The 24941-nt window shown below is 48.9% G+C and overlaps 1 protein-coding gene across 1 annotated transcript in view; it reads right to left on the reverse strand.

Moving 5' to 3' along the window:
* Nucleotides 1-20120: 20120 nt before the first annotated feature.
* Nucleotides 20121-24941, reverse strand: part of CNGA4 (cyclic nucleotide gated channel subunit alpha 4) — a gene marked incomplete at both ends in the record, with an annotated part of 23478 nt that continues 18657 nt past the window's right edge. The window contains one exon of the mRNA XM_082245122.1: nucleotides 20121-20515. Coding sequence (XP_082101248.1) covers nucleotides 20121-20515 — 395 coding nt within the window. The remainder of the gene's footprint in view (nucleotides 20516-24941) is intronic.

A 24941-nucleotide genomic window follows, 5' to 3' on the forward strand; every position in this document is an offset into this window, starting at 1 on the left:
TATATTTGATTCTGTGGTCTGTCATCCAGATGCCTTCTTTCACTCCAGGCATATTGGTTGATATGGGCTACTGCCCTGTATAGGATTAAACAGCCCCCGGGGGGGGGGTGTGCTGAATGGACCTTCTTCCCTGATCTCCTATTATCTAAGACAGTGTTTTTTTTAACCTTTTAAAGGCACACTTTTTTCATGAAAAAAATCACGAGGCACGCCACCATTAGAAAATGTTAAAAAAATGTAACTCTGTGCCTATATTGACTATATATAAAGTCATTCTCTTGAATAGGAATCAAATAAACACAAAGAAATTATTTTATATTTACTTTACTATGAATGCGTGGTGGTGGGGACAAGGTGCCTTCCAAGGGAGAGGCTGCGCAGAGAGCATGGGGTGGCAGCATACCCCCTCCTTCTGAATCATACCAGGCCACATCCCTTTTAACACTGCGAGGGTACCTTTCAAAATGAAGCCCCTCCCCCCCCCCTCTTTGTAAGGCAACTTGTTCCCAGGTTGAGGAGACAAAGATGTCATTTCTACATTTTGCTCCCAGAAGGGATCATGTGACTCACGGGCATGTGCTGGGGGCCTATTAGAGTGGAAGCCCCTTTATAGTAAAGGTGCCCCCAAATATCTGATCCCCAATAACCTCCAAAATTGAATAAACACAAATCATGAAAAAGTATTTTGCTAAAAATTCCATAAATAAAAAACAATGTCACCTGCAGTACAGTAAATTCATCATCAATTTCCAACATCAGGGCAGGCAACAATGTAGAGCCGGCCTCAATCCTGAAGACCCAGCACCACACCACAATGTCCTCCTACCTGATAATGTTGCCCAGGCTGCCTGTCACCACCACGACGGGCTGTCTGACACAGTCTTCTTCTTCTCCAGGTTCTGTGACAGTGAGTCCCACGCTGCGCACCTGCAGACAGTGCAGTGCGTGCTGAAAGTGGGTGGAGGCGGGCCTGGAGGAGAAGAGGCTCAGAAGGGGTGATGTCACTGGTTGCTAGATGCTAAGCGGCCTCTAGCCTAGCAACCAGTGCTCCCCGCAGAGAGAGAGCGCCGCCGCAGCAGCCACAGGACACAGGACAGAGGCAGAGAGAGCAGCGCCGCCGCCGCAGCCACAGGACACAGGACAGAGGCAGAGAGAGCAGCGCCGCCGCCGCAGCCACAGGACACGAGCGGATGATAGATGGTCAGTAAGGCGGTCTGAATCCCACCACTACTTAACATGCACTTCGGATGAAATTGGAATTTTTCCCACGGCACACCAGGCAATATCTCACGGCACACTAGTGTGCCGCGGCACAGTGGTTGAAAAACATTGATCTAAGAAGCCTCATCCTTTCTTGTTTTAGGCTCCATTCACACCATCCCTGAGCGTCATGTGTAGGCAGTATCGGGACACGTTTGTCCAGAGCTCAGAGCAAGTATGCAGGATCGCAACCCCCCTGCTCCTAATGAGTGCCCTGCACCCAATATCTGCCCCCTGCTCTGCTTTCTATGGTTGGCACTCCTCATACGCGACCAATTGCTTGCATTATGATTGCCTGCCACTGGAGCGTGTGTGGTGAGGGGAGAGTGCCTCCACCCATTTCTGTGCTTAGGGCGGCTTTTCCCTGCTGCCCACCCCTTGTCCTGGCCTGCATGAAGGGAAGCTCATTCGTTTCAATAGGTTGCCCTACATGCAAAAAAAACACATAAAATAATGCCCCTGACCCTTTTGCAAAGTCGCATGTGCACTGCATCAAACTGCACCATGGTATTGGCTTTGCTAAAGGCCATCAAGTTCCTGGATGTGCCAGGAAAGGGCATGATTTTGCGCATGTCCCTGACCTAAAACCTAAAATTGCGCACTCCCCCGGCATGTACATAAATGTACTTCACTTTAGCAGACATGCGGCAGTGCCATTAATCCTTAAAGGCCTCCCTCGCATCTGCTAGCATGCACATTTATGGGCTGCCCTATATGCGACACACGGGAACATGCCTGAGCTTGCACCTGGATGGTGGGAATAGAACCTAAAGCCTATAGGGGTTAATTTACCAAAACTGGAGAGTGCAAAATCTGGTGTAACCAATCAGCTTGCAGGTTTTATTGTCAAAACTTATTTGAACAAGCTGAAGTTAGAAGCTAGATTGTCTAAAATGCGCAGCTGCACCAGATTTTGCACTCTCCAGTTTTAGTAAATCAACCCCTATAGGTCTATATATTTTCTTAGGAGATTCCCTTTACCAATGTGCAGTCCCTGTTGAGTTTTTTAATCTATCTCTCTTCTCTCTGTAGATATCCCCTGCTGAAGTCTGGGTGATGTCATCTTCTCCTGCTTCAGTCTTCGGATTCTCTTGGGACAAGGACGTAATGCGTAGAGGGGCCATTAAAGTGATTGGTCACCCAGCACACGGCTAGCTGGCTCAGGTGAAGTGATGTGGCTTCAATTAACCAACGGCATTTCCTGATTTTCTTATTAAGAAAAAAAAAAAGGAGTCAGTAGCTGCATGAAGAACTATGTCCTCTTGGCACAAGGACTTAACGCATAGAGGTGGAATTAAAGGGACTGGTCACCCAGTACACAGCTAGCTGGCTCGGGTGAACTGCTGCGGCTTCAATTACCCAGCAGCATTTCCTGATTTTCTTATTAAGAAAAAGAAAAGGCAGCCAGTAACTGCATGAAAAAGCATGCCATCTTGGGACAAGGACGTAACGCGTAGAGAGGGCAATAAAGTGATTGGTCACCCAGCACACAGGTAGATGGCTCGAGTATTGTGCTGCTGCTTCAATTAACCAAAGACATTTCCTGATTTTCTTATATAGAAAAAAAAAAGGAGTCAGTAGCTGCATAAAGAACTTTGCCCCCTTTGCACAAGGATGTAACACGTAGAGAGGGCATTAAAGTGACTGGTCACCCAGCACACAGCTAGCTGGCTCGGGTGAAGTGCTTCTGCTTCAATTACCCAGCAGCATTTCCTAATTTTCTTATTAAGAAAAAGAAAAGGCAGTCAGTAGCTGCATGAAAAAGCATGCCATCTTGGGACAAGGATGTAACACGTAGAGGGGGCATTAAAGTGATTGGTCACCCAGCACACAGCTAGCTGGCTCGGGTGAAGTGCTTCTGCTTCAATTACCCAGCAGCATTTCCTAATTTTCTTATTAAGAAAAAGAAAAGGCAGTCAGTAGCTGCATGAAAAAGCATGCCATCTTGGGACAAGGACGTAACGCGTAGAGAGGGCAATAAAGTGATTGGTCACCCAGCACACAGGTAGATGGCTCGGGTAAAGTGCTGCTGCTTCAATTAACCAAAGGCATTTCCTGATTTTCTTATATAGAAAAAAAAGAAGTAAGTAGCTGCATGAAGAACTATGCCCTCTTGGCACAAGGACGTAACGTGTAGAGAGGATATTGAGGTGACTGGTCACCCAGCACACAGCTAGCTGGCTCAGGTGAAGTGCTGCTGCTTAAGTTAACCAGCGGCATTTCCTGATTTTCTTATTAGGAAAAATAAAGGAGTCAGCTGCATGAAGAAGTATGCTTTCTTGGCACAAGGACATAACACATAGAGGGGACATTAAAGTGACTGGTTTCCCAGCACACAGCTAGCTGGCTCAGGAGAAGTGCTGCTGCTTCAGTTAACCAGTGGCATTTCCTGATTTTCTTTTTATAAAAAAAACGAGTCAGTAGCAAAATGAAGAAGTATGCCTTCTTGGCACAAGGACGTAACACGTAGAGGGGACATTAAAGTGACTGGTTTCCCAGCACACAGCTAGCTGGCTCGGGGGAAGTGCTGCTGCTTCAATTAACTGGCAGCATTTCCTGATTTTCTATTTTAAAAAAGTCAGTAGCTGCATATAGAATTAGGACTAAAAATAACATTGGGGGCCCTTGCCCTACTTCTTTTTGGGGGGTTATGATTGGATGTCCTTACGTTCTATTGTCCTGCACTCACATTATGTCTTCAGTATGTCAACCAGCCTGGAAAACCGAGGACATCTAGTGGCGGAAAGCCATAACTGCACCAAAACTTTTTTAAGCCTGTAGATGGGATTTAATAGAAAATTCCTGCTTTTGCAACAAATAATTACATGCAATAATAGTGCAAAAAAAGCAAAGATGTGTCTTTTTTTGACTATTTTTTTATATTGGAGTCTGCAAAGCTTGGCTACAGTGATTGGTGGGTGTAATGCTCAGGCTCTAGCAGACACTATTTCCAGCTCAGGTCTGTATTAGAGTACGCACCTTCAGTTACGGGGAATGGGGGTCCATTGAGGATTATGAGTCCCGATGCCCTGGTGGCGAAGGGGGCACAATGAATTTAAATAGGGCAGGAGCTGGGAGAAGCACCCCCAGAATGGAGGGGGAGGTATTGGGAGGGGCTGGGGTGCCTGCCACTGGAGCGTGTGTGGTGAGGGGGGGGGGGGTGCCTCCACCCATTTCTGTGCTTAGGGTGGCTTTCCCTGCTGCCCACCCCTTGTCCTGTCCTGCATGTAGCGAAGCCCATTAATTTCAATAGGTTGCCCTACATGCAAAAAAACACATAAAATAATGCCCCTGACCCTTTTGCAAAGTCGCATGTGCACTGCATCAAACTGCACCATGGTATTGGCTTTGCTAAAGGCCATCAAGTTCCTGGATGTGCAAGGAAAGGGCATGATTTTGCGCATGTCCCTGACCTAAAACCTAAAATTGCGCACTCCCCCGGCATGTACATAAATGTACTTCACTTTAGCAGACATGCGGCAGTGCCATTAATCCTTAAAGGCCTCCCTCGCATCTGCTAGCATGCACATTTATGGGCTGCCCTATATGCGACACACGGGAACATGCCTGAGCTTGCACCTGGATGGTGGGAATAGAACCTAAAGCCTATAGGGGTTAATTTACCAAAACTGGAGAGTGCAAAATCTGGTGTAACCAATCAGCTTGCAGGTTTTATTGTCAAAACTTAACTGAACAAGCTGAAGTTAGAAGCTAGATTGTCTAAAATGCGCAGCTGCACCAGATTTTGCACTCTCCAGTTCTAGTAAATCAACCCCTATAGGTCTAAATATTTTCTTAGGAGATTCCCTTTACCAATGTGCAGTCCCTGTTGAGTTTTTTAATCTATCTCTCTTCTCTCTGTAGAAATCCCCTGCTGGAGTCTGGGTGATGTCATCTCCTCCTGCTTCAATCTTCAGATTCTCTTGGCACAAGGACGTAACGCGTAGAGGGGCCATTAAAGTGATTGGTCACCCAGCACACAGCTAGCTGGCTCGGGTGAAGTGCTGGCTGCTTCAATTACCCAGCAGCATTTCCTGATTTTCTTATTAAGAAAAAGAAAAGGCAGTCAGTAGCTGCATGAAAAAGCATGCCATCTTGGGACAAGGACGTAACGCGTAGAGAGGGCAATAAAGTGATTGGTCACCCAGCACACAGGTAGATGGCTCAGGTAAAGTGCTGCTGCTTCAATTAACCAAAGGCATTTCCTGATTTTCTTATATAGAAAAAAAAAAGAGTCAGTAGCTGCATGAAGAACTATGCCCTCTTGGCACAAGGACGTAACGTGTAGAGAGGACATTGAGGTGACTGGTCACCCAGCACACAGCTAGCTGGCTCAGGTGAAGTGCTGCTGCTTCAGTTAACCAGCGGCATTTCCTGATTTTCTTATTAGGAAAAATAAAGGCGTCAGTAGCTGCATGAAGAAGTATGCCTTCTTGGCACAAGGACGTAACACATAGAGGGGACATTAAAGTGACTGGTTTCCCAGCACACAGCTAGCTGACTCGGAGAAGTGCTGCTGCTTCAGTTAACCAGTGGCATTTCCTGATTTTCTTATTAAAAAAAAAAACGAGTCAGCAGCAAAATTAAGAAGTATGCCTTCTTGGCACAAGGACGTAACACGTAGAGGGGACATTAAAGTGACTGGTTTCCCAGCACACAGCTAGCTGGCTCGGGGGAAGTGCTGCTGCTTCAATTAACCAGCAGCATTTCCTGATTTTCTATTTTAAAAAAGTCAGTAGCTGCATATAGAATTAGGCCTAAAAATAACATTGGGGGGTTATGATTGGATGTCCTTACGTTCTATTGCCCTGCACTCACATTATGTCTTCAGTATGTCAACCAGCCTGGAAAACCGAGGACATCTAGTGACGGAAAGCAATAACTGCACAAACACTTTTTTAAGCCTGTAGATGGGATTTAATAGAAAATTCCTGCTTTTGCAACAAATAATTACATGCAATAATAGTGCAAAAAAGCAAAGATGTGTTTTTTTTTTACTATTTTTTTATATTGGAGTCTGCAAAGCGTTGCTACAGCGATTGGTGGATGGTGGGTGTAATGCTCAGACTTCAGCAGATTCTTCTTCCAGCTCAGGTCTGTATAACAGTACGGACCTTCAGTTACGGGGCTGGAGGAAGTGTGGTGAGGTCACTGGACTTGGAATGGGGCTCCATTAAGGACTACGAGTCCACTTGCCCTGGTGGAGAAGGGGACACAACAAATTTAAATAGGACAGTAGCTGGGAGAAGCACTCCCAGAATGGAGGGGGAGGTATTAGGCGGGGGGGGGCTACAGCCTGTGACCCTATAAATGGGAGGGGGGGGGCATAAATCATGGTTAGAAAGATGGAGTTTGCTTTGGGTTCGCTTCTGGATACTGTTATATCAATGTCAGGATAACCAAGCAGACTGTATTATATATTTATATATATTTATTATTATTATTATTATATACTGTATATTTACATACAGGGCTTTGTTTCTCAGAGAAAAGGTGCAGGAACTCCCCCCTTCTGAGTCACCCCTTGTCTCTGCCCCTACCCACCTGCATGCACCGTCCCTTAATTCCACCCCCTATCTGCCTCCCAGTACCTCCCCTTTTAGAGAATACAGAACCAAGTATCATTCTGTTGTACTAAGTCATTTGTATGGAACTAGTTAATTATAACAAGACAAGCTGCAAAATAGATCCCCTTCAGCCAGCAACAATAGATCCTCAGCAACAGTAGATCCCCCCACAACAATACCCCCTCCACAACAAAATACTACCCCAGCAACAATAGATCCAATCCAGCAACAATAGACCTCCAGCAGCAACAACAGATCTCCCTGCAGCAATCCCTCCAGGAGGCAGTAACAATAGACCTTTCTCTCATCAGTACAGTAGACCCCTTCCAGCAACAACAGACCCCTCTGGGAATATAAGACACCTCCCAGCAACAATAGACCTAACCAGTAACAATAGACCCCCCTACACACAAAAAGATCCCCATCAGTGGCAATAGATCCCCCAGCAGCAATCATCAATAGACCCTACAGCACATCCCCAGCACCCCTTGCCATTACATACATTCAGTGGCAGAGGTGCCGGAACTGCGTTCCCCCTGAAAAGAAGCCCTGTTTACATACATACTGGTCAATAAATACACATATTGTACAAAATGTATAATGAATAAAAAAAAACAAAAAAAAAACTCTATAATTCCACTGCACCTGGTGATCATACATCTGTACAGCACTATAGAATATGTCGGAGCTATATAACTTTATTATTATTATATTAATAACAATAATAATAATAGTGTGTGACTGTGGGGGGACATTAGAGTGTACATTTTTGTTTATTAAAAATCTCACAAGCATAATAAAAACATATTTACATATATACAAAATTAAATAAATATATAAACAAAAATAGCTTACATCAGCATAGAAACATAAAACTATTACTATCATGACTAAACTCAAGAAAGCCCTAACCTCCACCTAAACACCCCCTCAGGCTAAGAAATGATTACACATTTATCCCATGCATGCAGCCTTTTTTCAAAAATGCAATCCTATAAAAATCTAGGGGATGTGAAAGGACAGAAAGAAAAGCCGCACACCCAGAGACTGACAGATAGCAGCTACGGGGACCTGAAATTCCTCCCCGCCTTTGCCCAGGCTCCCGGCTGCCACCTGTCCTTCTCAAGACCCCAAATCTTCCCAACCTCTCCCAGAAGGTTGTGCACCACCACCTCAACAGGAAGGACTTTTTTCCTAGTTGAAACCTGACACCGTGCATTCCACGTGAAGTAACGGACTAATGAGCTAACTAGAAAAAGTTTCTCAAAATCAAAATCCTGATGCGTCTCAAAAAACCTGTACGACCACTCCGCATTACGCAAGCGGGAAAGGAAAGGGAATACTCAGAGCCCCACCCACCCCCTTATAGACTTCTATATTGAAGGGGCACTGAAGCAAGAAATGGTCCATTGTCTCCTCCACACCGCCACACTCCACTCTTGGACAACCACGGTTTTCCACAGAGCGATGCTTCAAGTTGCCCTTCACATAGAGTCTGCCATGGAACCAAATCCCAAAACTTTAAAGCGATTCTCTCTATCATAATCAAATGCAGACCCTCACTCAAAACAGGGACTGGGCAATCCCTCAAGGCCAGTGGCTCGTTAAAGGCAGATTCAACAACCCTCCTCTCCAGGGCCTTCCTAGGAAGAGACTTAATTTCCTCCACCGTCACTCGCCACTGCCGAAGCATCTTCAGGCATGGAGCAACGTAAGACGGGAGCTCACCATGTCGGACCCTTAGGCTTTTTACTAGCCCACCATTCTCCCAGCTTTGCAGAAAAGGCCCAGGACTGAAAAATACTAACCCACCCAGGCGGTTCCTCTGCCAGCATGTTAACAAAGTTTTGTTTCAAAACATCAGAGAAAAAAAATACCACCGGGTTGACCATACCTAGGCCACCCATCTGCCAGGGAAGGTAGGTTACAGACCTCCTAATGAGGTTCAGTTTGTTCCCCCATAACAGCTGGAAGAAACAGCTGTAGATCTTCGCATAGAAAGACACTGGCAAAACACAGACAAAGCTGACATACAGAAATGCTGGGATCAGCTAAGTTTTAATCAGGTCAATCCTTTCCATTCCGTCCAGCTGGCAACCTTGGCATCGGCATCTTGTAGCCTGCTTTCCCAATTTGCAAGGCCGTAATTGCCGGGACCAAATTTGATGCCTAAAAAACTTTAATTTCCTGTCAGGGCTCTGGGAAGGTGTCTGGAAGCTTGAAGCTATCACCTTCCTCTCCCATCCAGAAAACTTCACTCCTGCTTAATCTTTGAGCTGGATTCCTCAGCATACTGCTTTGTCACCGAGACCACCTCCTCCGCCTCCTCTGTCCCAGAGATGGAAACAGACACATCATCAGCATAGGCCACAACCCTCAAAGGAGGCTCACCAGAGGAATGCCCAAAGGCACCCCCCAAAACGGTCCACATTCTGATCTCCTGATGAAGGGATCGATTGCAAACGCGTATAGCAGAGGACTCAAAGAACACCCCTGATGCACACCCGAGCCAACCTCAAAGGGCCGTCCGATCCAACTATTCACAAGCATGAAGCTTTAAGCTCCTATGTACAAAGTCTTCAGCCAATCAATAAATCCCCCCTCCAGGCCCTACTTGCCAAGAAGCAACCATAGGTACTCATGATTAACCCGATCAAAAGCTTTTGCCTGATCCAGTGCCAGCAGGTACTTTCTCCAGCCTGCAGCCCTGCATCGTTCCATGGCCTCCCAGACAGCTAACACCGCTGAGAAAGTGCTTGTACCCTGAACCAAACGGTGCTGGTGGTGAGAAAGTAGATTGCCTGCTACAGACGATAAACACCAGAAAATTATTTTTGCCAGTATCTTCCTATCAACATTGAGAAGGCTAATGGGCCGACATTTCTCAATTCTTGAAGAATCTTTACTCTTTGACAGAAGAATCACCGCAGATTGTTGAATGGAGGGAGACCGTAAAACCTCTCTCAGGCAGCCATTAAAAACCTCCACCAAATACGGGGCCAGAGTAACCTTAAAGTGCTTGTAAAACTCAGCTGTCAATCCATCTGGCCCAGGCGACTTCTTAATGGCAAGCTTATCAATAGCCATAGCCACCTCATCTGCAGTGATGTCCTCTGTCAAAGTCACCAGAGAACTGCCATTTTCCAGTCCTGGAATAGAATCCAGAAAACATGACATGCCTGCCCGATCGACACCTCTATTACCCAGGAGGTCAGCATAATATGACCTGGTGGTTTCCAGGATCCCTGACTTGGACTTGGTCAAGAACCCGTACTGTCAACCAGGCCTGGTAAGGGTCGGGAGAGTGATATTTCCCATAACCCCTTTCCAGAACCAAAGGGGCATGCCTGTCATATTGACACTCCCTGAGCAGGTGTTAAACTTCAAAGATCCTCTCTGAAACTCTATTATTCGAGACAAGCCTATCAAGCTTCCTCCGCAAACGCTGGTAGGTGACATACTTATCAAGCTTCTCTGCCTTTTGGCTAATATCAAGTGTAGTATCTGTTCTTATCAGTTGGCATGGGCCTTAGCTAGTACCAGTATGACCGAAACCCGGAGCGCTCAGAGTATTGAGGTATGGGGAGTAGGTCATCTGGGAAAGCATGTGGGGCCCGCCGCCTCCTGATTTGAATGGGTTGAACTGTCCTAACCAGTTTGAAGGGAGCAGGAAAGCCGGTCTGGAGGGTGAGCCCGGTGGAACTGCTCCTGGATGTAATGGGCTGAGGAACAGGATGGCGAGGGGAGGGCTTTCTCTCCTGGGTTTTGATCTGGCTTGCTTGTGGGCCTGTCCCCAGTTGTAGGTAAGCTCTCTCTAAGCTGTCCAGGTTCTGAGGTCTGCTGGTGGGGATAGGCTACGCTCGGTCTGGCCGGGGGCTGAGATAGAAAAAGCCCGTAGTGTAAGTGCCCCTGGGGTGGCAGCCCAGGGGTGCCTTAATTTCTCACTGGTGAGGGGCAGCTCGCTGTGAGTTCTTTTGGCACCTTGGTCACTGCACTATGCACACCTTTTTCACACCTGCCTCTTGGGACAGGCCTTTTGGCTTGCACCAGGGGAATTTTTTATTCCGGCTGGAAGGCCTGCCTTGGTCCCTCACATGGCACCATCGCACTTTCCCCACTTCCCTTCCCCCACTTCTGTGTTTGTTTGTCCTTTTCTTTGGAGTTTGTCACTGCACTGTCACCTTTTTTCTTTATTTGCACAGACTGGAGTGTGTGGGTCTTCGGGCCCAGCCTTAAGTCTTGGGAGGGGGTGGATATGGCCTTTTGGCTTAGTTCGCCCTCTCCCATGGGGTCTCCCTTCGGGGGAGCCCCACTTAGTACTCGGTGGGGGCTGTTTCGGCAGTCCCCCTGAAGAACGGGGTCGGTCTGGTTTCGGCCAGACAGACCATGAGTACCTTATGTCCCTGTCAGGAGCCTTGCGCCCCGGGGGATTGAGGTTTCGGGTCCTACCTCTTCGGTGGGAAGACCATACGTTGTCGCACACCCTGTGCTTTTTTGTGTTACTCACTTTGTGTGTTTGCACTTTTTTATGCACCGGGTGGAGTCTTTTGAGTGTGTTGCAAACTTACCAAGCTGTTTATTTCTTCCTATGGCCTTGAAAAACCCAACGATCCTTCGTTTTGTAAGCTCCCAGCTGCAAAAGTCCATGATCGATACCTGTGCCTGAAAAAAATCCTCAAATGATTGACTCACCTTCTCAAACTCCAGGAGTGCCGAATTCAGGTTCAAGGGACAATTCAGAGTCACAGACAGAATACAGCAGGGATTCCCAAACTACGGCCCTGCAGCTGTTGCAGAACTACACATCCCATGAGGCATTGTAAAACTCTGACATTCACATACATGACTAGGCATGATGGGAATTGTAGTTCCTGAACAACTGAAGGGCCATAGTTTGGGAATCCCTGGAATACAGTGATCGGAAAACTTCACCGCCTGCCACACGGGTGCGAGAAGGTGGAGTTCCCCTAAAAAAAAAAACCTATCTATTCTACTCTGACTACTACCTCGCTGAAAAGTAAACACGTGTCGTCTGGTACATTTCCTGTCCTTAGTCCTAGTAACAGTGTTGACATCACCACCGAAGACAACTTGCTGGGCTGTAAAGAGAAAAGGCTTGATCTTCATGAGGAGGCATTTACTGTCCCATTTTGTCTGGGGCCCATAGATGTTAATCAGGCGCAGGTCCTACCCCCCCTCCCAATGGAGATGTCTAAGGCCATACATCTCCCCATTTCTACCTTAATAATCCGCCGACAGGTTACCATGCTGGAAAAAAGTACTGCAACTGCAGTGTAAGGCTCGGCCGCAAGAGACCAGAAGGAGGGCCCACGCCTCTGCTCCCACTTCGCCAGATGAATATCAGCCAAACTAGACAACTGGGTCTCTTGCAAAAAGAAAATATCAGCATCAAACCTGCTGAGCAAAAAAAAAGGCCATGTTACGAGCACTTACTGGTTTTATGCTGGCAACAATAATGGTCGCCACTTTTTAAGGATTGGGAATGGCCATCAGGATGATTGAGGTACACGTTACTTAGCCTGCCTACCCCCCTCCCTATTCGAAGACCCTACACGCTTTAATGTTCTCTGTGATTCCTCTTTCATGAAAAACACAGACTCATCACCCGAAGAACCTTCATCCTCCACCTTTGGAAAACTTATTGGACACCTCCACCCTCTCAGGTTCAGGTACATCCTTCTTCCTCTTCCCAGATTTTCTTTTTGCCTCCAACCACACCATATCTTTTCTAGACAACTCTGACTGCAAAGCCCCCTCCCCCTCCCCTTCCATTCCACCATCACCCACAACATCACCCACCCCACTCACCACAACAGTCCCCCCACACTTCACTCCAGAACCCCCACCATCATTCACTCCATTTTCCCGTTGCCTTGTGCCCTTCGGTCCTCACACGACAGGGAGTGGGGTTTGGTGCAACCTTGCACACCAGTCCAGCTCCCTCCATAGCCCCTGATTGCACTGAGACAACAGGGACAGAGACATTGGGGACCCCTGGAACAGCCCCCCCCTCTCCTCTGCCTTTTCCATGTTTGGTGTGAGTCCCCCCACTCCGGCAGACCCCTATACACGCGCTTATACTTCTCCCAAAACATATCGAGAGACTCGAGGCGAACAAAGGAGAGATCACACTCATAGGAGCCTACTGGACTGATCAGAGCAAAGTTGTCATCTACCTTGAAACCCATCACCAAAATCTTGCCCACAACCAACCTCCTTACAGGGGGGCGCCCCCACCTTCCCACCTAAGCAGCACTACATTCCTCTGCCTAAAAGACAGGGGTGCAGATGGCAGACCTGCAGCAGACCTCCCCCCCCTGAGGTGCCTGCCTGATGTGACCCCCCTCATCCCAGACAGAGCCCCAGCATAGGTTTTACTTGCAGGATTAGGCACTCCAGATCTCAAAGCTGCACTATTGGTTGCAGAAGCCTCAGAACCCCCGCTCTGCAAATCACCACCAGAGGCAGCAGCAGTAGCTGTCACACCAGAGGCAGCAGCAGCTGTCACACCATCCACCAACAAACATAAATTCCCCTTACCAGCATTACAAGCAGCTTTATCATTCACATTAATTTTCCCATCCATGGCACTACTGCTCCCAGCAGACCCACTCACACCAGATGCTGCTGTCTTCACCTCCTCCTCCCCCAACATACTCCTCTTAGGTAAAAAGTCTTCCACTCCTTGTCACTCTTCCTGGGATTTTAGTAGCACCTTTCACAGTGAAGCTGCCATTTCCTTTCCCACATTATCTGCTATACCTGCAGCAACCAGTTGTGACTGCTCAGCAAAAATGGCAGATCCCTTCTCCTCCTCCCCCCCCCCCCCCCAGCAGAGTTCACAGTCATGCTTTTCTTACTTTAATTGTGCAGAGACATAGAAGCCATAGCAGCAGAGTTCACAGTCATAGGCATCTTAGTAGCAGAGTCTAATCCTGCAGACACAGCAGCCATCTTCACTGCAAAGTCCTGTGCAGACACAGGAGGTTTTCCCTCCAAAACACTGCTGTCCATGCTGCTGTCCATGCTGATCTGCACACTGCTGTCCATGCTGCTCTGCACACTGCTCTGCACGCTGCTCTGCACCCTGCTGTCTATGCTGCTCTCCATGCTGGAGTTCATACTGACAGTTTTTACAAAGCATGGCTTCTTAGTGAGCTTTACGGTTAAAGGTCCAGGTACTGAGTCCTCACCATCGTCCTTATCCTCAGAATCTGCTGAAAATCAAAAGGTTCTTCCACTTCCATTGCCTGAATCAAGTTCAGGAGCCCTCCGCCGAGGAACAGGATGGCGAGGGGAGGGCTTTCTCTCCTGGGTTTTGATCTGGCTTGCTTGTGGGCCTGTCCCCAGTTGTAGGTAAGCTCTCTCTAAGCTGTCCAGGTTCTGAGGTCTGCTGGTGGGGATAGGCTACGCTCGGTCTGGCCGGGGGCTGAGATAGAAAAAGCCCGTAGTGTAAGTGCCCCTGGGGTGGCAGCCCAGGGGTGCCTTAATTTCTCACTGGTGAGGGGCAGCTCGCTGTGAGTTCTTTTGGCACCTTGGTCACTGCACTATGCACACCTTTTTCACACCTGCCTCTTGGGACAGGCCTTTTGGCTTGCACCAGAGGAATTTTTTATTCCGGCTGGAAGGCCTGCCTTGGTTCCTCACATGGCACCATAGCACTTTCCCCACTTCCCCTTCCCCACCTTTATGTTTTGTTTGTCTTTTTCTTTGGAGTCCGTCACCTGCACTATCACCTTTGTTTTCTTTATTTGCACAGACTGGAGTGTGTGGGTCCTCGGGCCCTGCCTTAAGTCTTGGGAGGGGGTGGATATGGCCTTTTGGCTTAGTTCGCCCTCTCCCATGGGGTCTCCCTTCGGGGGAGCCCTACTTAGTACTCGGTGGGGGCTGTTTCGGCAGTCCCCCTGAAGAACGGGGTCTGTCTGGTTTTGGCCAGACAGACCATGAGTACCTTATGTCCCTGTCAGGAGCCTTGCGCCCCGGGGGATTGAGGTTTTGGGTCCTACCTCTTCGGAGGGAAGACCATACGTTGTCGCACACCCTGTGCTTTTTTGTGTTACTCACTTTGTGTGTGTGCACTTTTTTATGCACCGGGTGGAGTCTTTTGAGTGTGTTGCACACGCTACGGGCTTTAAAAAAAAAAAAAAAAAAAACTTATCAAGCTTCTCTGCCTTTTGGCTAATATCAAGTGTAGTATCTGTTCTTATCAGTTGGCATGGGCCTTAGCTAGTACCAGTATGACCGAAACCCGGAGCGCTCAGAGTATTGAGGTATGGGGAGTAGGTCATCTGGGAAAGCATGTGGGGCCCGCCGCCTCCTGATTTGAATGGGTTGAACTGTCCTAACCAGTTTGAAGGGAGCAGGAAAGCCGGTCTGGAGGGTGAGCCCGGTGGAACTGCTCCTGGATGTAATGGGCTGAGGAACAGGATGGCGAGGGGAGGGCTTTCTCTCCTGGGTTTTGATCTGGCTTGCTTGTGGGCCTGTCCCCAGTTGTAGGTAAGCTCTCTCTAAGCTGTCCAGGTTCTGAGGTCTGCTGGTGGGGATAGGCTACGCTCGGTCTGGCCGGGGGCTGAGATAGAAAAAGCCCGTAGTGTAAGTGCCCCTGGGGTGGCAGCCCAGGGGTGCCTTAATTTCTCACTGGTGAGGGGCAGCTCGCTGTGAGTTCTTTTGGCACCTTGGTCACTGCACTATGCACACCTTTTTCACACCTGCCTCTTGGGACAGGCCTTTTGGCTTGCACCAGGGGAATTTTTTATTCCGGCTGGAAGGCCTGCCTTGGTCCCTCACATGGCACCATCGCACTTTCCCCACTTCCCTTCCCCCACTTCTGTGTTTGTTTGTCCTTTTCTTTGGAGTTTGTCACTGCACTGTCACCTTTTTTCTTTATTTGCACAGACTGGAGTGTGTGGGTCTTCGGGCCCAGCCTTAAGTCTTGGGAGGGGGTGGATATGGCCTTTTGGCTTAGTTCGCCCTCTCCCATGGGGTCTCCCTTCGGGGGAGCCCCACTTAGTACTCGGTGGGGGCTGTTTCGGCAGTCCCCCTGAAGAACGGGGTCGGTCTGGTTTCGGCCAGACAGACCATGAGTACCTTATGTCCCTGTCAGGAGCCTTGCGCCCCGGGGGATTGAGGTTTCGGGTCCTACCTCTTCGGTGGGAAGACCATACGTTGTCGCACACCCTGTGCTTTTTTGTGTTACTCACTTTGTGTGTTTGCACTTTTTTATGCACCGGGTGGAGTCTTTTGAGTGTGTTGCAAACTTACCAAGCTGTTTATTTCTTCCTATGGCCTTGAAAAACCCAACGATCCTTCGTTTTGTAAGCTCCCAGCTGCAAAAGTCCATGATCGATACCTGTGCCTGAAAAAAATCCTCAAATGATTGACTCACCTTCTCAAACTCCAGGAGTGCCGAATTCAGGTTCAAGGGACAATTCAGAGTCACAGACAGAATACAGCAGGGATTCCCAAACTACGGCCCTGCAGCTGTTGCAGAACTACACATCCCATGAGGCATTGTAAAACTCTGACATTCACATACATGACTAGGCATGATGGGAATTGTAGTTCCTGAACAACTGAAGGGCCATAGTTTGGGAATCCCTGGAATACAGTGATCGGAAAACTTCACCGCCTGCCACACGGGTGCGAGAAGGTGGAGTTCCCCTAAAAAAAAAAACCTATCTATTCTACTCTGACTACTACCTCGCTGAAAAGTAAACACGTGTCGTCTGGTACATTTCCTGTCCTTAGTCCTAGTAACAGTGTTGACATCACCACCGAAGACAACTTGCTGGGCTGTAAAGAGAAAAGGCTTGATCTTCATGAGGAGGCATTTACTGTCCCATTTTGTCTGGGGCCCATAGATGTTAATCAGGCGCAGGTCCTACCCCCCCTCCCAATGGAGATGTCTAAGGCCATACATCTCCCCATTTCTACCTTAATAATCCGCCGACAGGTTACCATGCTGGAAAAAAGTACTGCAACTGCAGTGTAAGGCTCGGCCGCAAGAGACCAGAAGGAGGGCCCACGCCTCTGCTCCCACTTCGCCAGATGAATATCAGCCAAACTAGACAACTGGGTCTCTTGCAAAAAGAAAATATCAGCATCAAACCTGCTGAGCAAAAAAAAAGGCCATGTTACGAGCACTTACTGGTTTTATGCTGGCAACAATAATGGTCGCCACTTTTTAAGGATTGGGAATGGCCATCAGGATGATTGAGGTACACGTTACTTAGCCTGCCTACCCCCCTCCCTATTCGAAGACCCTACACGCTTTAATGTTCTCTGTGATTCCTCTTTCATGAAAAACACAGACTCATCACCCGAAGAACCTTCATCCTCCACCTTTGGAAAACTTATTGGACACCTCCACCCTCTCAGGTTCAGGTACATCCTTCTTCCTCTTCCCAGATTTTCTTTTTGCCTCCAACCACACCATATCTTTTCTAGACAACTCTGACTGCAAAGCCCCCTCCCCCTCCCCTTCCATTCCACCATCACCCACAACATCACCCACCCCACTCACCACAACAGTCCCCCCACACTTCACTCCAGAACCCCCACCATCATTCACTCCATTTTCCCGTTGCCTTGTGCCCTTCGGTCCTCACACGACAGGGAGTGGGGTTTGGTGCAACCTTGCACACCAGTCCAGCTCCCTCCATAGCCCCTGATTGCACTGAGACAACAGGGACAGAGACATTGGGGACCCCTGGAACAGCCCCCCCCTCTCCTCTGCCTTTTCCATGTTTGGTGTGAGTCCCCCCACTCCGGCAGACCCCTATACACGCGCTTATACTTCTCCCAAAACATATCGAGAGACTCGAGGCGAACAAAGGAGAGATCACACTCATAGGAGCCTACTGGACTGATCAGAGCAAAGTTGTCATCTACCTTGAAACCCATCACCAAAATCTTGCCCACAACCAACCTCCTTACAGGGGGGCGCCCCCACCTTCCCACCTAAGCAGCACTACATTCCTCTGCCTAAAAGACAGGGGTGCAGATGGCAGACCTGCAGCAGACCTCCCCCCCCTGAGGTGCCTGCCTGATGTGACCCCCCTCATCCCAGACAGAGCCCCAGCATAGGTTTTACTTGCAGGATTAGGCACTCCAGATCTCAAAGCTGCACTATTGGTTGCAGAAGCCTCAGAACCCCCGCTCTGCAAATCACCACCAGAGGCAGCAGCAGTAGCTGTCACACCAGAGGCAGCAGCAGCTGTCACACCATCCACCAACAAACATAAATTCCCCTTACCAGCATTACAAGCAGCTTTATCATTCACATTAATTTTCCCATCCATGGCACTACTGCTCCCAGCAGACCCACTCACACCAGATGCTGCTGTCTTCACCTCCTCCTCCCCCAACATACTCCTCTTAGGTAAAAAGTCTTCCACTCCTTGTCACTCTTCCTGGGATTTTAGTAGCACCTTTCACAGTGAAGCTGCCATTTCCTTTCCCACATTATCTGCTATACCTGCAGCAACCAGTTGTGACTGCTCAGCAAAAATGGCAGATCCCTTCTCCTCCTCCCCCCCCCCCCCCCAGCAGAGTTCACAGTCATGCTTTTCTTACTTTAATTGTGCAGAGACATAGAAGCCATAGCAGCAGAGTTCACAGTCATAGGCATCTTAGTAGCAGAGTCTAATCCTGCAGACACAGCAGCCATCTTCACTGCAAAGTCCTGTGCAGACACAGGAGGTTTTCCCTCCAAAACACTGCTGTCCATGCTGCTGTCCATGCTGATCTGCACACTGCTGTCCATGCTGCTCTGCACACTGCTCTGCACGCTGCTCTGCACCCTGCTGTCTATGCTGCTCTCCATGCTGGAGTTCATACTGACAGTTTTTACAAAGCATGGCTTCTTAGTGAGCTTTACGGTTAAAGGTCCAGGTACTGAGTCCTCACCATCGTCCTTATCCTCAGAATCTGCTGAAAATCAAAAGGTTCTTCCACTTCCATTGCCTGAATCAAGTTCAGGAGCCCTCCGCCATTTTCCTCAACCTCCTGTGCTGTTCCTCCAGCTTGCTGGGGAGGAGGGGAGGCAGAGGACTCCATTTCCTCCGGTGAAGCAGATCCTGAGGTGGATGGGATTTCAGGGGAAGCATCCAGGACCCCCTCCTCACTCTCCACCCCTACTGTCAGCCCTCATTTTCCGGGACCTTTCCTTGTTCTGGAACTTCTCCTTGAAAGCTCTGCTTTTCTCCTTCAACACTTTGACTACATTCTGCTGGCACTTTATAGCATCCTCCAAAACTTTAACCTCCAGTTTCAGACTCTGACGCTTCTTGCTCCATGCTTTATCATGCACAGCTTTCTTTTTTCCTGTAGTCAGCTTTCAGACTTACCAGCTTTTCTTCCTCCTTCTTTTTTCTCTTTAGGTGATAAGTAACCCGCTGTCTGAAAGCGGGGGGTAGATTCCCTTTTTTGGGGGGCCATAGCTGAGGTCTTCAGGTAAAGCTGTGGTTTTGGATCACAGGTCAGATTCCTCAGGGGGACTATCGCCCAGGTCATCCCCAGAATATCCCACCCTCACTGGGGCCAGGTAACTCACCTGGCCCCCTGGTGTCTGGAGAAGAGGAGCTGCAGCACACACAACCTCTCTGTTGCTGAGACTGATGTGATTGGCTCAGTGATCTCTGTACAGCACTATATCAGCCCAGCCCACTGTATTATTCTGATTGCCTCTCACAGACAGGGTCCTGTCAATGCTATAGTCATGTGTCCTATGGAAACAGACCCACCAAGACCTATGTGAGAATTAAGCTGTGGGGGTGTACTGGATTGTGTAAACCTCATATTAAAAGGTCTATTTATAAAAAATAAAATAAAAAATTGCTACGCAAAAGCCTTATTCATACAGCCATTGCAAAAAAAATCCCCGTAATGTGTCTAAAATGCTTATTCCCGCTCCATCTAGTGGTCACAATGTGGTATTGTCCTTATTGCATTTTTTCAGGAAAATCCACTATTAGGGTCACTAGATAGAGCTGAGAATTATAGGAAATAAACAATTTAAACATATTACAGGGATAACTTGGAAATGCACAGCAATTTTTTTTATTATTAATGGACCTTTAGAGTCATTAAGTTGACTTGCTAACTTCATATAATCGCAGAATCTCTTGGATTTTGTATTTCTCTTAAAACAGTGGCTATATTGGCTCCTTGGAAGCTTTGTAGAACAGTCAAATTACTCCCTCACACCCCTGGTTTATCTTGCATCGGGATGGTAGCCCACCACATGGGTTTCTAGTGACTTCCATCGTTGGGTCACTCTTCATCCTCGATGGGCTTGCTCTCTGTAGGCTCCTCTTCCCACAGGCTAATCTCCCACTCCATGCGTTTAATCCGTTGGAGGATCTTTCCGGCACTGGACTCCAGTTCAGCCAGGAGCCGGGCCAGCTTGGTCTGAAGAGACTCCAGGTTGGCCTCCAGCCTCAGCACCTTCTCCTCCATCTCCTGCTGCTTGGCCTCCAGGTCGGCCGCCAGCTTCTCATCCAGCTTCTTCATCTTGAGTAGGATCTCCCGTCCCTTCTCCTCCAGGATGGCTTTGGCATCGGGGTACACGGTGAGGACTTCCTTCAGGTCCTCCTTGGAGAGGCAGAAGAGGTCGGAGTAGCCGATACTTTTTATATTGGCCGTCCTACGGTTCCCGGAGGTGTTACCTGGACAATGGGCACAGGAAAGATATCACTGGTTAGTACATTTCTAGGATGGGAACACTGGGTAAGGAGGGCGGACAGTTTGTCTTTTCATTAAAACTAATCTGCTTATACTTTGTCTGCCCTGGTCTACCCCCCCCCCCCCCACCAACTTGGTAATGACTTTTTCATTACATACTACAGTATATATTCAATTTGTACTTCTCTATGCAATACAGGCAGATAATGGCTGGTGGGAGGGGGCGGTAAATAGCTTCCTAAAAACATCACCGCACCCTGCCTCTGTACTCCTCTTAAAAGCCATCAGTCCTGGTGCAAGCAGTGGGAGGAGCTATTCAAATTAAATGCCTTGATGGCTGGATGTCAACCTGGAAAAGTGGATGCTGAGCCTCCATGATCAGGAAAACTGAAACCCAATGAATGAGAAGTGGCAGGCCAGGGACAGTCAGGCTAGGGAGGAAAGGGTTAGATAATGCTGGACAGTGCCATCTAATATTGATTGGACCCTGGGCAAATATTTTCTTGGGCCCTCCCAAATCCACTTATTAACCATTTGCGGGCTCAAGGGGCAGCCATTTTGGGCCCCACAACAGTGACTGGGCCCAGGGCAGCTGCCTCTTTTGCCCTAGGTAGAGATGGCCCTGATGCTGGACGTTCTCCAGCCAGGAAATGAGGTGAGCTCTGTCTGAGCAGTTACAGGTAGGGGAACCAAGCTGTATTGTGCTGAGGCTGAGGAACTGGCAGGCATGCTGGGATTACAGAATTAGTCCTGATGGAAGCACAAGAAGCCAATCAGGTTTGTTGCAGATCTAAGAGCATACTGATAAGAAGAGAGAGCAGAGAGATGAGCTCATCAGTCTGCGGCTTCTCATTTGTACTACTTCCATCTTCCAGCTCTCCTACATAGAAACCATAGGTGTACATATTGCATTAGAGTGTGCACCTCAAAGCTCAAACACATGTGTGTATATATGCTGGTGGTGTTAGTAGAGCAATGGACGGTGTCAGTAGGGCAGTGGACGGTGTCAGTAGGGCAGTGGAGGGTATCAGTAGGGTAGTGGACGTTGTCAGTAGGACAGTGGATAGTGTCAGTAGGGCAATGGATGATGTCAGTAGGGCAGTGGAAGGTGTCAGTAGGGCAGTGGACGTTGTCAGTAGGACAATGGATGGTGTCAGTAGGGCAATGGACGGTGTCAGTGGGGCAGTGGATAGTGTCAGTAGGGCAGAGGACGGTATCAGTAGGGCAGTGGACGATGTCAGTAGGGCAGAGGACGGTATCAGTAGGGCAGTGGATGGTATCAGTAGGGCAATGGACGTTGTCAGTAGGGCAGAGGACGGTATCAGTAGGGCAGTGGACGGTGTCAGTAGGGCAATGGACGGTGTCAGTAGGGCAATGGATGGTGTCAGTAGGGCAAAGGATGGTGTCAGTAGAGCAGTGGATGGTGTCAGTAGGGCAGAGGACGGTGTCAATAGGGCAATGGATGGTGTCAGTAGGGCAATGGATGGTGTCAGTAGGTCAGAGATTAGTGTCAGTAGAGCAGTGGACGGCATCAGTAGGGCAGTGGACGGTATCAGTAGGGCAGTGGTTGGTATCAGTAGGGCAGTGGACGGTGTCAGTAGGGCAGTGGACGGTGTCAGTAGGGTAGTGGTCGGTGTCAGTAGAGCAGTGGTCGGTGTCAGTAGGGCAATGGATGGTGTCAGTAGGGCAATGGATGGTGTCAGTAGAGCAGTGGACGGTATCAGTAGGCCAGTGGATGGTGTCAGTAGGGCAATAGACGGTGTCAGTAGAGCAGTGGACGGTATCAGTAGGGCAGTGGATGGTGTCAGTAGGGCAGTGGACGATGTCAGTAGGACAGTGGATGGTGTCAGTAGAGCAGTGGATGGTGTCAGTAGAGCAGTGGACGGTGTCAGTATGGCAATGGATGGTGTTAGTAGAGCAGTGGATGGTGTCAGTAGGGCAGAGATTGGTGTCAGTAGGGCAGTGAATGGTGTCAGTAGGGCAGTGGATGATGTCAGTAGGGCAGTGGACAGTGTCAGTAGGGCAATGGACGGTGTCAGTAGAGCAGTGGACATTGTCAGTGGAGCAGTGGACGGTGTCAGTGGAGCAGTGGACGGTGTCAGTGGAGCAGTGGACGGTATCAGTAGGCCAGTGGATGGTGTCAGTAGAGCAGTGGACAGTGTCAGTAGGGCAGTGGATGGTGTCAGTAGAGCAGTGGACGGTGTCAGTAGAGCAGTGGACGGTGTCAGTAGAGCAGTGGATGGTGTCAGTAGAGCAGTGGACGGTGTCAGTAGGGCAGTGGACGGTGTCAGTAGAACAGTGGACGGTGTCAGTAGAGCAGTGGACGGTGTCAGTAGGGCAGAGGACGGTGTCAGTAGGGCAGAGGACGGTGTCAGTAGGGCAGTGGATGATCTCAGTAGGGCAGAGGACGGTGTCAGTAGGGCAATGGATGGTGTCAGTAGGGCAATGGATGATGTCAGTAGGTCAGAGATTAGTGTCAGTAGAGCAGTGGATGGTGTCAGTAGGGCAGTGGTTGGTATCAGTAGGGCAGTGGACGGGGTCAGTAGGGCAGTGGATGGTATCAGTAGGGCAGTGGTCGGTGTCAGTAGAGCAGTGGACGGTGTCAGTAGGGCAGTGGACGGTGTTAGTAACGCAGTGGACGGTGTCAGTAGGGCAATGGATGGTGTCAGTAGAAAAGTGGACGGTGTCAGTAGGGCAGTGGATGGTGTCAGTAGGGCAGTGGACGGTGTCAGTAGGGCAGTGGGCGGTATCAGTAGGGCAGTGGATGGTGTCAGTAGAGTTGTGGATGGTGTCAGTAGAGCAGTGGACGGTGTCAGTAGAGCTGTGGACGGTGTCAGTAGAGCAGTGGACGGTGTCAGTAGAGCAGTGGATGGTGTCAGTAGAGCAGTGGACGGTGTCAGTAGGTCAGTGGACAGTGTCAGTAGAGCAGTGGACAGTGTCAGTAGGGCAGTGGATGGTGTCAGTAGGGCAATGGATGGTGTCAGTAGAGCAGTGGACGGTGTCAGTAGGGCAGTGGATGGTGTCAGTAGGGCAGTGGATGGTGTCAGTAGGGCAGTGGATGATCTCAGTAGGGCAGTGGACGGTGTCAGTAGTGCAGTGGATGGTGTCAGTAGAGCAGTGGACGGTGTCAGTAGGGCAGTGGATGGTGTCAGTAGGGCAGTGGATGATCTCAGTAGGGCAGTGGACGGTGTCAGTAGTGCAGTGGATGGTGTCAGTAGTGCAGTGGACAGTGTCAGTAGGGCAGTGGATGGTGTCAGTAGTGCAGTGGACGGTGTCAGTAGGGCAGTGGATGGTGTCAACAGGGCAGTGGACGGTATCAGTAGAGCAGTGGATGGTGTCAGTAGAGCAGTGGACGGTGTCAGTAGAGCAGTGGACGGTGTCAGTAGGGCAGTGGACGGTATCAGTAGGACAGTGGACGGTGTCAGTAGAGCAGTGGACGGTGTCAGTAGGACAGTGGACGGTGTCAGTAGAGCAGTGGACGGTATCAGTAGGACAGTGGACAGTGTCAGTAGAGCAGTGGACGGTGTCAGTAGAGCAGTGGACGGTGTCAGTAGGGCAGTGGACAGTATCAGTAGGACAGTGGACGGTGTCAGTAGGGCAGTGGACGGTGTCAGTAGGGCAGTGGACGGTGTCAGTAGGGCAGTGGACGGTGTCAGTAGGACAGTGGACGGTATCAGTAGGACAGTGGACGGTGTCAGTAGAGCAGTGGACGGCATCAGTAGGGCAGTGGATGGTGTCAGTAGAGCAGTGGACGGTGTCAGTAGGGCAGTGGACGGTATCAGTAGAGCAGTGGACGGTGTCAGTAGAGCAGTGGACGGTGTCAGTAGGGCAGAGGACGGTGTCAGTAGGGCAGTGGATGATCTCAGTAGGGCAGTGGACGGTGTCAGTAGGGCAGTGGATGATCTCAGTAGGGCAGTGGACGGTGTCAGTAGTTTTTATCTTTATTTTTTTTTTTGGGGGGCTTTGGTGAAATATCAGAGGTTTAAACAGGGGAAATCGGCACCACACAGGGTGATTAGGGTGTGCCCAGGCACACCTGACACACCCTGTGCGCATGCCTATGATAGAAACATAGAAAAGGGACAGCAGAAAAAGACCAAGTAGTATATTGAGTCTGCCCATTTTTTTTTTGTTTAACTTTTTTGCCTGATGTAAAAAACATCTTTCCTTTTCTTTTTTTTGCTAGAAAATTACTCAGAACCCTCAAACATTATTTATATTCTAAGCAGAGGCCCTAGTGAATAAAATGGTGGGTGTTGCAATTTTTTTATGTCACGTGGTATTTGCGCAGTCATTTTTTTTTTTAAGTATGCTTTAATGAATTTTAATGAAAAAAAAACTGAAAATATAACCCCATTTTTGATAAAATATAAAATAATGATGTTACGCCGAGTAAATTGATACCCGACA

The sequence above is a fragment of the Pelophylax lessonae genome (genome assembly GCF_965119305.1).
Source record: "Pelophylax lessonae genome assembly, chromosome: 2".
In the NCBI taxonomy this organism is placed as follows: Eukaryota; Metazoa; Chordata; class Amphibia; order Anura; family Ranidae; genus Pelophylax; species Pelophylax lessonae.